The sequence below is a fragment of the Heloderma suspectum genome, chromosome 2, assembly GCF_057233095.1.
Source record: "Heloderma suspectum isolate Gila_16-S chromosome 2, 16-S_ref, whole genome shotgun sequence".
NCBI classification, from domain to species: Eukaryota; Metazoa; Chordata; class Lepidosauria; order Squamata; family Helodermatidae; genus Heloderma; species Heloderma suspectum.
Window position 1 is genome coordinate 274383806 of NC_139459.1, and position 12816 is coordinate 274396621.

At 39.9% G+C, this 12816-nt stretch overlaps 1 protein-coding gene across 2 annotated transcripts in view; it reads right to left on the bottom strand.

Moving 5' to 3' along the window:
- Positions 1–2025: 2025 nt before the first annotated feature.
- The window catches only part of EBF1 (EBF transcription factor 1), a 519113-nt gene continuing 508322 nt past the window's right edge, over positions 2026–12816 (bottom strand). For both annotated transcript variants that reach the window (XM_084839270.1, XM_084839269.1), the window contains exon 16: positions 2026–4303. In XM_084839270.1, coding sequence (XP_084695396.1) covers positions 4272–4303 — 32 coding nt within the window. In that variant the 3' untranslated portion in view covers positions 2026–4271. The remainder of the gene's footprint in view (positions 4304–12816) is intronic.

Here is a 12816-nt window from a genome sequence, read left to right on the forward strand (position 1 = left end):
GAACACTGTGGGACTTACTTATGAGTAAATATGCCTGGGAGTGAATTGTAAGTCTCATGGATTTAAACAGAGAATTTAAACTCTCTCACTTACCTCTCACCCATTGAACTAAATAGCATTTATTTTTCACTTTGAGTGTAACACACCTTATTGCTATATTATTTGATCAATAATGAAGATCACAGACTTATGTGCTATGATTCCTGGCCTTCTGAAACTTATGGTGCTTCCCAATACTTTTCTACATTGAAGAACGCGATGCAAAACTAACGGGACTGCATACACGGAGCCAGAGCTGGCATCAAGGGGAAGCACGGTCGGGCATGTGCTGAGCACCCACACCCCAGCAGGGTCCCACTGACTTCCTCTTCACCATTCCAACCTGTTTGTTCATCTCGTTGGACCAGACAATGGTGGTGGTGGTAAGGAAGATGCCACTGCCTGCTTGTTCACTGGTTCTTTGCTTGTCAAGCAAGCAAGTGGTAGAGAAAGATGAGGACCAATAGCAGCTGGTGACAATGGCACTGGGAAGGTAAACTCACTTAGGGAGGGGCTCATTGAGGGTCTCTGGCCGAAGGGCCCTCCAAAACCTGGAGCTGCCACTGCAAGGAGATGCCTTATACTGTCTCAAGACTATTTGGCAATGTAGGACACTTCTTTGATTGGCAGCAGCTCTCTTTGGCTGCTGGATCTTTCCCAGTGCTTCTCTATGAGAGTCCTTCAGTAGGAATTGCCAGGGATTGAACCTAAGACCTCCTCCATACTAAGCATGTGCTAAACCACTGAGCTATGCCCTCTCTCTAAATGTAAAGCATTCCTTAATGCTGAAGGGTCTGGGCCAGCCATGTAATGTATAGACCAAACCACCCATCATGCATAGCAAGAGTCTCCAGACCATGGGTAGTGCCTTCAAAGCTGTAAACATGAACTGTCTTTCTTTGTTAAGAGTTTATCATAAACAGTTCTTAATACACTAGTCACACCATTTTGCTGCTTCATGTTTTGCAAGAGTAGAATGAAGAAGGCCAGTGTATTCGGTTGCTGCTGTCTTATACTCTGCTGTTCTTGTTGTCTATTGACTTAACAGAGCCAAATGAATAAATAGACGGCCAGGAGCTGCACTCACAGACAGGAAGTAACTTTAATTAAATATTGTGAAAGTTGAAAAGTTTTTACAGCTTGAATTTCTGCAAAAAAATTATAACAATCTCTACAGTAGTTAGTTTTCTCTAACAATAGAACTGTACAGTGTTTGTGTCTATTCCAAAAAGGTTTAGTTAAGAAGGTGAAAGATTTGTCGATTCAGAGACGACTTCAGTCTGGTACAATGGAGAGGAAAGAGGCATCCTTCACACAATCCAGCCAACGTGAGGCTTCACTTTGTAAAGATCGAAACATGATCATTTGCACTTAAAGCCATATTCTGTAAAGAGCGGCATCTTTAAGAATCATATAAAAGCCATAGGATCTATTTGGGGCAGGGAGATTTTTAAATATAAATTTCCTTCTATTGGTGCATTAGAAATACTTGGACAAAGAAACAAATTCTACATATTGTCAATGGATCTTTGGACATTGAAGGAAAGGGCTATACATGTATATGACTTCCTATGAGAATCTAAATAGGTGCAACTCTTTCTGAATGGGGTTCATTGGAGGGCATCACTGGACAAAATATGGCTTTAAATTTGATTACATTGCAGTGCCATTGCTTACTATGTGAATTAGAATAAATGTTTGGACTACAGAGAAGCAATACATTGATATTCCTTATATTTTCCAGTTTCTTTATGAGTGAATGTGTTCTTATTGTTCTATGGGAAAAAAACTTACAGTTTTTTTTCTTTCTCCCCCCCCACCCCCCTTCCCCAAAGATCACACAGTGACATCTGAGTGAAATCCATTGCAAAATTCATACAGGAAGCATGCACAGTTGCAGCATTGTTGCATGTCTAGAAAAAAGTCACATTGTCTTAAGGTAACAAAACAGTTCTTTTGTGCTTTTCAAATTTCTTTTTTTTTTTTCCTTAGAATGTTAGTGATGATTGACAGTTCTGGTGCGCAGTACAATGTACAAGTGAAATGAATATGATTTGCATTGTTAAGGCATCCAATCTGCTGGTTTATATTTATGTGAAAGACAGAGAAATATACAAGCAGACAAGAAAGAAAGTATTTTCATTGATTTCTATGAAGTATCTCCCCATATTTAATGCACAAAAAATGCGTCACTCCAAAGGGGAGAGATTCCATGCATATTAATAGAGTAAAACAGCATTAGATTTTTTTATAAGCCTCCAAAGCAAAGGATACTTTTTAAATCTACGTAACTAAATGCTACAAGAATAATATGCTACTTTTTGCCATATATTGGGGAAAAAACCTTCTTAACTTACAAATAATACAAAAATAGACAATGGCTTTTGAGTGAAAATAAAACAAAAATGGAAGCATGTTTTAAAACAATTACTAAAAAACCCTATAAATGAATTGTATTAAAATCACATTTAAACAGCTAATACACCTGTGAATGACCAAACAAATTAGCACTTTTCACATAGCAAACATACACAATAAAATAAACTGGGATGCTGCAGGGAAAAAGCAATGTACAAATTCCAAAGATAAATACATTATTTATATGGATATTTTACAAAATTCTTCTTAAAAAAAAAAGCTTTTTTTTTCTTTAATTCATTTTGCAAGCATGTGCAATCTTAAAGGTAGTGAGCTCATTTTGCAAAATATGCAATAATTCTTGTGTATATGTGTGTGTGAGAGAGAGACTGAAAAACTGTCTTAAGACATTAAATTGTATAAATAGAACAATAACTTTGGCCAAAAAAAAAAAAAATCACCTGAAAAAAATCTACTGTATTTATAACTACGTACAAAATGCAACAGCAAAGAAAAAATGAATCAGGTAATGCATCCTTAAAGCTTTGCTGCATCTTTGCCTAAGAATACTTCCCACTAAGAACCCTAAATCCCTGTGAGGGTTTATTTTGCAACCTTCACATACCTATTTCCTCCACCCTTATTTTATATTTTATTTTTCTATCAAAAATGCCACTACCTGTTGCTTAAGAGATTATGTTGCAAACCAAAATGGCGGACTGATTCAAAAGCAATTGCAGCTTGAAACGGACGTGTCCATTTGTGTTTAGGGGTGTGTGTGTCTGTGTGTGCGCGCTTCAGGGCCATTCTCTGGGATGGCAGGCTGAATTCTGTCTTGCCCAGTGAACTAAAATGAAAAACAGAGACGTAAGGAAAGATATTTCTGCTGAGGATATGCAAAAACGTACTGAAGTGGCTCACGTTTGTGCCTTTATCCTGATCACATCAAATCCCACGGAAATTTGTACTTGTAGATGGGATTAAACTGTACTTAGGGAGACCACTCATTTGGGAAAGTTTGATACAAGCTAAAGATAGAGAGCCATGCTAATCTAATTCTGCAGTTTTCAGCATTATATCCAGAGGCACTGGGTTTCCAAGGTAAAGGTGGGATATGTATGCCTTTAGCTACACTTCTGCTAATTTTCTGTCTTGCATATTTACACAGTCACCTAAGTTCAATATTGTAAGGGGGGTGTCAAAAAATTCTCACTGCTTCTAAACTGAAATCCTAATGAGTGGTGTGTGTGTGTGTGTACACACACACACACACTCATGCCAAAAACACAACCCATCAGATGAGTGAACTGTTGCTGGATAAGTAACACATATGAGCCAACCCTTAACTGGCACAGCCATTACTCTTCTAAGGAAAGAAAAAAACATCAACCCCTAACTGGCACTTCTATTTCTGTTCCATAGAAACTCATTTTTAAGCATTGCAACTTTATTTTCCTTCATTACAGCTTTTTCTTTTAAAGAGTCTCAAAGCGGCTTTTAGCAATGGCACCCCTTCTCTCCGTTATGATTTGTAAAAGACAAATGGTGACTGAGTTAAACCAAAACTAAAAAGATGTAAGCGGATTTTCTTCATGACACAAAAGAAATCTCTCTCCCAAGTACTTGGGATGGACAGCTCAAATTAATACCTTGCACTTGCAGACTCTGGGTGAATTTCAGTATTATTTTGCAAGGACAGTAATTTTTTCATTTTATTTTGTTTAAAAACTTTGCAGTTATTGTGAGATGCTTCCTTTTTTTCTTAAAAAAAAAAAAAAGGCCTGAGTTAAAAGTTCCACTCTGGGACTTGTGTCAGACTTTGTTCTGAAGCAGAATCCAACTTCTTCCTTAGTTAACTCTTCAAGGCAATTCATTCACATGGGGGGAACTATCATGCCAGATATAGCTGTTAAAAGGGACAAGGGAGGAGAAAAAGAAGAAGTTAAGTCACTTTGTGCAAGAGAACATTTATTCCAAATATTTAGTAACACTTCATTCATCTGTGCTGCAGTTTGGACTTACACATTATATTGGAATAAAGCTTGAGAAGGAAATAGAATATCTGGAGCAAGGCAGCTACCTAGAATCACTTATTCCAGATGTATAAACCCAGAAAATCAAAAAAGTGATTTTGAGGACACACCTCAAAGCTCCAATCCTAAACATACTTATTAGTCCCATGTAAGCAAGTTAAAATGCTTTTAATGAAGGTCAAATCCATTAACTTCAATAGAAATTTGCAAATGAGAAGTAACATTGACAGTCATTGAGCATATTGAAATATAAATTTTGTACAAGGGAAATTAACATCATAATTTCATGATTTTGAAATAAAAGTTTGTTGCTAAGTAATATTCCTTTTAGTTGTTTAAAAAGACAGGAACAAATAGGGGGGCTATCTGCCCTATTTATAATATGTGGATAGGATGTCATTGAAAAAGAAATTCTGGAAGTCTCCTGAAAAGGCTAAAATGTAGTTGCAACGTGTTTTGATCACACAGAAAAGCTCTTGACTGCAAGCAGCAGTAACTTTGGCAATCCCTCACAAACACAATATGGTCTCAAACTATAGCTGAACAAAATGCAAAAGGAGAGCTTATTCTCAAAGGTGCAGAAGTAAAACCTCTTGATTGAGCCCGTGTTTCAGAGACAAAAGCTCCTTAGACAGGGGCAGTCTTATAAAATGCAAATACTGAAAACAGGTGAAGCCAGCTTGCAATGGTGGCAGCTATCTTTCATATACCTATGCGCTATGATTCATGGTTTTCTGAAAGGTGTGGTGCTTCCCAATACTCTACTATGCTGAAGAATGCTATGCAACTCAAATGGAATTGTATACATGACTCTGCTTTGTACTGTTTCAAGACTAGGGGTGTCCTTCGCTGGAAAATCTGGTTCTTTTTTGGCTTTATTTATTTATTTATTTATTGCATTTATACCCCGCCTTTCTCCCTCTCGCAAGGAACTCAAGGTGGCTTACATTATCCTCCTCCTCACCGTTGTATCCTCACAACAACAACACAGCGTATATGCCCACTTTACATCTGCGAGCCAAGCTGCGGGATGTTTCCCAAACTCTGAGAACTTTTTTTGCTCATTTAGGGGGGGAAGGTTCTGCAATTTATGCTAATTTCTGAGTAATTTGTGCGAATTACCACAGTAATTTGTGCAAATTGTTCAAAAATGTGTGCGAATTGCAGAATCTTCCCCTCCCCCAAATGCACAAAATTCCTGGAATATCCATGAACTGGCCAGACTTGCTGCAGGCTGACTTGGCCACCATAGTGGAAACCAAAACCACGTCCGGGGGGCTGAGCCCAGGAAAACTCACTGAACTCCACCCCCAAACAGATTTCTCTTCCATTCCCTACTCAAGGCTATTTGGCAATGTAGGACGCTACTGTCTACTTTGACTACCAGCTTTCTGGTTCTTTCTCAGTGCTGCTCTATGAGATCACTTCAGTAGGAGATGCCAGGGACTGAACCTTATACCTCTTCCATACAAAGCATGTGCTAAACCCCTCAGCTCTGCCCTCTCCCCCTCCCTGCATGTAAAAAATTCTTTAATACTGAATGCTCTGGGACACCCATGTATTGACCATTTATAGACCAAGCCCCAGATGATGAATAGCAAGAGTCACTCACTTTGGGAGTCACCCACAAACACACATTGGTCTCAAACTTTGGCTGTTACTTATATAAAAACACAACAGTTTTGATCCATGATCTGCCTTTTGGAAGAGGAATGGACTTTATGTGAAAGAAAATGCTCTGCCTAGGGTTGGCAGAGAATTTCTCCCCGAAACTTTGGGGGGCCGAGCGCTAACGTGTTCGGCCCCCCGAAGAAGTTTCGGGGAGAAATTCTCCACACACACCCCGCCCCCCGCACCCGCCCCAGGACGGGACTTACCTTTCCCGAATGTCCCTCCCAGTGGCGGGTCCCGGCGGTGGTTTGTCGGGTCTTCGTCAGAGGCGGGGGCGGCAGCCGATCTTTCGACCGGCTGCCGCCGCCGCCATTCCAATAAAACTAAAAAAAAAAAAAAACGCCCCCGTGATAGGCTACGTGACGATTAACGTAGCCTATCACGGCTAGATTTGCAAAGACAGCCGTGATAGGCTACGTAAATCGTCACGTAGCCTATCACGGGTGACTTAAAAAAAAAAAAGCGCGTACGGCTAATGGCGGCCCCCATAGGGAGCCGCCATTCACGTTCCTTATTTGGTCGCTGTAGTCTACGTAAAGATTTACATAGACTACAGCGACCAAATAAGGAACGCGAATGGCGGCTCCCTGTGGGGGCCGCCATTTGCGTACACGCTTTTTTTTTTTTTTAAAGTCACCCGTGATAGGCTACGTGACGATTTACGTAGCCTATCACGGCTGACTTTGCAGATCTAGCCGTGATAGGCTACGTTAATAGTCACGTAGCCTATCACGGGGGCGTTGTTTTTTTTTTTAACTTTTTATTTCGCGGCCGGGCGAGGCGAGGCGCCTCCTCCCCGGCCTGAATTTCGGCTGGGCGAGGCGGGAAGCCTCCCCCCCGGCCTGAACTTCGCGGGGAGAGCAGCGAAGCGCCTCCCCCCCACCGCGAAAAGCTGCGAGACCAGGTAAGTGGCTTTCGTGCACCCCTAGCTCTGCCTAATTTGGGGGGATCCTCCTCCACAACTAACCCCATTCAGTAGAGTCTCCTTACTCTCTGCAGCATTTTGAGGGCACTGCAGGGGCTGCTGTGGGAAGGAAGGGGCAGGGAAGTCCACTTCCATCAACACAGATGATCGAGTGTAAATCTGGATCCAACCCAACAAGATCAAACCAAAGGTCCCTCTAGTCTAGCATTCTGTTACTGATAGCAGCCAGCCAGATATTTCCAGGAGGTCCACGAGCAGGGAATGCCTGCCCCGGTGTTTCTCCCACAGCAACTGATATTCAAAAAGATACTCCTCTGCACTAGGCTATCTATCTATCTATCTATCTATCTATCTATCTATCTATCTATCTATCTATCTATATCATCAATTATACCCCACTTTATCTTCCAGGAGTTCTAGGTATCTTAGAACAAAGTCAACAATTTAACAATATCTTATCCTTCCACCTTTTTCTTAATGACATTATTCTAAGATTGTCTGGTCCACAATTCTTTCCCACTTCTATTGGTCACCTTAAGATTTCTATTCTTTTATGTGCAGATGATATGATGCTTTTGTCTCTTACTCATGTTGGCTTAAACAGGAAGTTGTCTAGACTCAGTGTATATTGTGAAGAGGAAAATCTAAAGATTAATTACGCAGTAGCCAAGATTATGTCTTTGGAAAGAAACATCAGACATCCCGATGGTCAATAGATAAGCCACCAATAGACCAATGTCGGGAATTTAATTATCTAGGGATTCATTTTAACGATACACTTTCTTGGAAGACTTATATGGATACAATAAACCTTTCAGCCTCCAGAACTTTGGGAGCCATAGTAAGATTTTATCATGCAAAAGGTGGATTTCTAATTGATCCTGCTTTAAAACTGCTTTGAAGCAAGGTAGTGGCCCAGATTTTGTATGGGGCAGAAGCTTGGGGCAGGGATGATTCCTGAATTGTGAAACTGGAGTATCTATCTACATGATAGTTTTATGAAAAGGTTGTGAGCTCTGCCACCTGGTACTCCAACAGCTCTCATTCCTGCAGAGGTTGGACTTCCAGCAATAGTGGCTCATATCCATGATGCTTTAATTACTGTTTAAAATCTTTCAAACAGATAACTTTCTAGGCTGTGCTACTTCAAGTTACAGAATTTCAAAGACTGAGCTTTCAAATACCATAAGATATTCGGGTCTTATTATATTTCTTCACATTTTCACATACTCAGATGGGATTTTTGAACAAAGTACATTGTCTGACAGAGCACTAAAGAGCCTCTTACTTGGTTAACCTGATTTTCCTCAAGTTCAGACAAGCCTTTCTGGCTATCAGTTTTCAGACAATGCCATTGGCCATGATGGATGGCTGATATCTTCAGGTTTCTCTGGCCCAGCATAGATATTTTGTGGAATTGCTGAGACAGAAGATCTTCCATATATACACCTTATTTTTGTACTCGGGACCTAGTTCTAAGTTTCTAGATACTATCCTATTGGGGTTACATTCAAAAACATCCCAGAAAAGGTATGCTATTGATTGTCAGATATTTTTATATGACATATAGGGTATCCCTTTTGCACTGCCTGCTGCAAGAATCCTTGCAACAGTGCTATCAGAGATAGCATTAAAGTACTATGGTGATGCTCTGATTTGATCACAATTGTAGGAGTTACTTTATTCTTTTTTTATACTGTGTTTTATAGATACAGTATTTTTAATAAATGTATTTGCAAATGTAATTTGTTGTATCACATTTTCCAGTGTGTTTTAAATTTTTGCAAAGGCCTTTGGCCATAAACAATAAAAGTTTATCCTGATCTTCCAATATACAGTGCAACATAAAACACAAAAGTAGCAGCAAAAAACTACAACACAACAGCACACAAAATATTTAAAACATTCAAAAAAATGTGATCAATACAGCAAATTAAAATTACATACTGAATGCCTTTCTAAAAAGGAACACATTTCTAGTTTCTAGAAGGTAATAACTGAGATGACATGGGACCTCCTTGGGTAATTGCCACTGATTGACCTTTCCTTCATTAATGTTTCCAGATATTGTTAATGTCATCTTAGCTAATGGCCATCACCACAGTTTGTGGTGGTAGTGAATTTCATAAATTAATAGTGCATTATGTGAAGAAGTAGAATCATATAATAGTTTGATAGTACTTCCTTCTTCTGTCCTGAATCGCCTGCCAATCAATTTCATTGGGTGATCTGCAGTTCTATTGTTACAGAAGAGCAAGAAAATTTATGTCTGTCCATTTTGTCACCAGCATGAATACTTATATAAACTTGTGTGACATTAAGGCCTTGATTTTATATTTTTTTCTTGAGCATTTACCCCCACACACACACTCACTCACTCCCAAAGGCCCATTAGAGAATAGTTCAGAAGTTGCCCCCCCTTTTTTAATTAGTTGTGCAAGGAGATGACTCATATCCATTCATATTTAAATTTGCTTTACACCCGACTGCATGGCATGTCCGCAGATGAAAATCCAGTCCAGTTAGAAGCAGTGATGTATGCAAACACTGAATGTATGGATCTCCCAGATTGTGTAGTTAGTTTGCAAGCCCGCTGCATCCATGATATATGTGTGATGCTGGCATGGGAAGTAGTCATGCTGTGAGGCCAAGCCAGGAAATTGGAGCTTGCATAAATGACCACTGCTATGAAGAGTTCCCACCACATGGAAGCAGATTCTCACCAGCAGTCATACTAGCTGTAACATATATATCACATTCCAACCATATACATTACATTCAAAAGGTGATGCTTGTGACAGACAAATAAGCATCTGTTCAGGTGGAGCTCAGATTTTGTTTCCCCAAAGCCTCGTCTGGGGTGACATGAATAATCAAATCCAGTCAAAGGAGTAATTAAAGTAGCATTGTTCCATTTAAGGCAGTTTACAATCACACTGAGTTCCATGGGACTATTTTAATATAACTGATATTTGGATCGGGATGTTTGTGCATGAAACTTGGGAGGATCTGCAAGGATAATCTAGCTAGCCCCAACCCTTCCATGCAATGCCAAAAATGACCTATTGTAAGCAAATACATCATCACAGCTGGGAGTCACACACGGTTCATGGTAATGGTTGCGACAAGACCACCTCTTTAAAATGCCAGCGGCATGGTTATTTGTGAGAGGGCATAAAATGAATGCTGGTCTTTAGATTGATGCACTTCATAGGAACATGATTTAAAATCGGAGCAGCCATCTCAAACATCTGGGCAAGTGATTTCTTGGGGAAAAACACAGACCCATGACTGGTTTTAATTCATTGTGCTTTAATTACAGCTGCAATAATTTGATAAGAACCAAGCCAAAGTGAAAGACTTGCAGAGTTGGTGGGGGAAGGAAGTGGGAGGGAATGTTTTCTCCACAAACATCACCATATGTGCATGAATTACAAGACTAATCAGTGAGGGGAAGGCAGTTTAAGCAAATGGCAATGACTAAATGAAGGAAAACAAGAGAAGACAAGAATGCAAAGTATATCTACTAATTTGGAGCTAGGCATCCTAAGGAGATTACCTGTTTCAGTGGCAAAACAGCCATCCCCCTTAAAAATTAATCTGGTGTCTCTGTCCTTCTAGGGGATTCTTCAAAAGACCAGCATAGTGTGAATAAAGTCTTTACAAACAAGGAGTTTCTTTAATCTCAGGTGAAACTGTGATCAGATGAATTTTTTTGGAAGAAAGAATACATCTGATAACAGGTCACAGGTTAAATGCTAAGCCATTTACCATTTAAAATGTTTGAATATTTAAATATCAAAAAACTGATAATAGCAGCAAAGATTGTTTTAGACAGATGTTGGACACCTGTCACTAAGCCAATGCTTTGGAAAGATTTGGATCCTTCCCAACAGGAAGACTTGTTGAACATTTTGGCCCAGAAAAGAAATGATATACTTCGTGACCAAATTAACTTTTTCATATGAAACTTTATTGACTGCTAAAAGTCCTTGACTGTGGCACTGCCAAGTAGGGCTCTGCATGCCCCCACCTTGGCAAGAACTTCATCCTCCAGCAAAGGTGTGAAGAAAACTGTGAATTGTGGCACTTTCTGGTGAGTGAGAAACTTACTATTTGATGAGGTGGTCAATCTTTCTTCTCCACCTCTTCTTCTTTTAAACAGATTTACGAATCTGTTAAGAATGGTGCTGGAAATGACACTGGGTGATGACAACGAATGGTTCCCATTGACATTGTATGAAGAATGGGAGTAGTCATCTTTTCTTCCAAACAATGTCACTGGGAAACATGCTGTGTTACCACTGCCAACCTTAACAGATGTTTAAAGCAACTGGTGGCCATCTGCTGAGTGCAGCAGCTTGCCTTTGCTTAAAGTTTTTTCCCCCAAAAAGGTGGAAAAACTGCCCAGCCACCTCATCAAATTGTAAAACATCCACCCTACCAAAACATTTCCCCACCTCACCAAAACATCCAGCTGTCCTCCTGATCTTTGCAATGGTTTGCTCTATTCCCCACTGGCTCTGGAAACCGCTGAATGTTGGGCTGGCAGAACATTCAGATCAACCCTATTTGAAAGATTACCTTCCTCTGTATCAGCCAGCCCATTCACTGAGGCCATTTTCTGAATCTCACTGGGTACTTCCACCAACTGAGGTGCAGAGGGTTACATGAGGCAGCTGAGAAGACCTTCTTGAAGGGCATCCAGGTTGTTAAACGCTCTCTCCAATTATGCCTTGATGCCTGCACTTTTCACTTTTCAGCACCAGACAAAGACCATTTATTTCCCCACACTTAAAAAAACAACTTAACTCTGAATTGATTTATCTTCTGCTGCTTTAATCTGTTGCTTTTAATATTGTTGTGGTATCGTTATATTTTATATTGTTGTTGCTTTATTGATTTATTTAATACAAACTACCTCCTGCTTGGAAAATTCCTTTCTTTAAAAAAAAATTATTTACAATATTTGTATACCGCTCCATTTCTAAAACAGATTTTGGAGGGGTGACAGATTTCAGAGCGGTGCTCTACTTGAAAGATGTGGTATACATTTATTAGAATAAATAAAATTGGAATGAAAGTTGTAAAAACATGAGTTGGAATGGCGTGCCTTTGTAATTTTTTTAAAACAACAAACGGTAATTTAAAAAATCAATTACAAAACTGAGGACTAAGCTTTAAATCACAGCAAATATTTTCACATGCCTACAGACGTAGCAGTGATCATGACACATCAATCACATAATACAATGACCAGAGAAAGAAGACCTTTTTATTCAGTGAGGCAGGGCCAACCTTACTGTTAGGCAGAGTCAGGCACTTTGTCATGGAAGGGCAGTATGTTGCTAGTTTTACATTTTAGTATTATTATATTTTTAATGTGAGGGAGAGGGGGAGGCACTTGTGGGATTTTCTCTGGCGGGTGTGTGTGAAAATGTGCAGCCTTTTCATGCACAGGCTAAAATGGTGAGGGGATGTGGGTGTGCAGACAAGCCCCGCCCCAACGCCCCATCCCCTCAGTCCTTGATCTTCCCATGTTGAGCAGGGAGGTCTGAATTGGTTGTTTGCTTGAACATGATTAGAAGCCTCTGAGTGATTGGGAACCCTGATCTGTGCTGTATTTTGTGGTTTTAATTGTTCTGAACCACCCAGAGAGCTTCAGCTATTGGGTGGTATAGAAATGGAACAAACAGATAAAGCAGGGTTGCTGCTGACACAGAGGATTCTACTCGTGTTCAAGCAAACACAAGTAGAAACCACTTCAGACTTTTTCCTTCAAAATGGAAA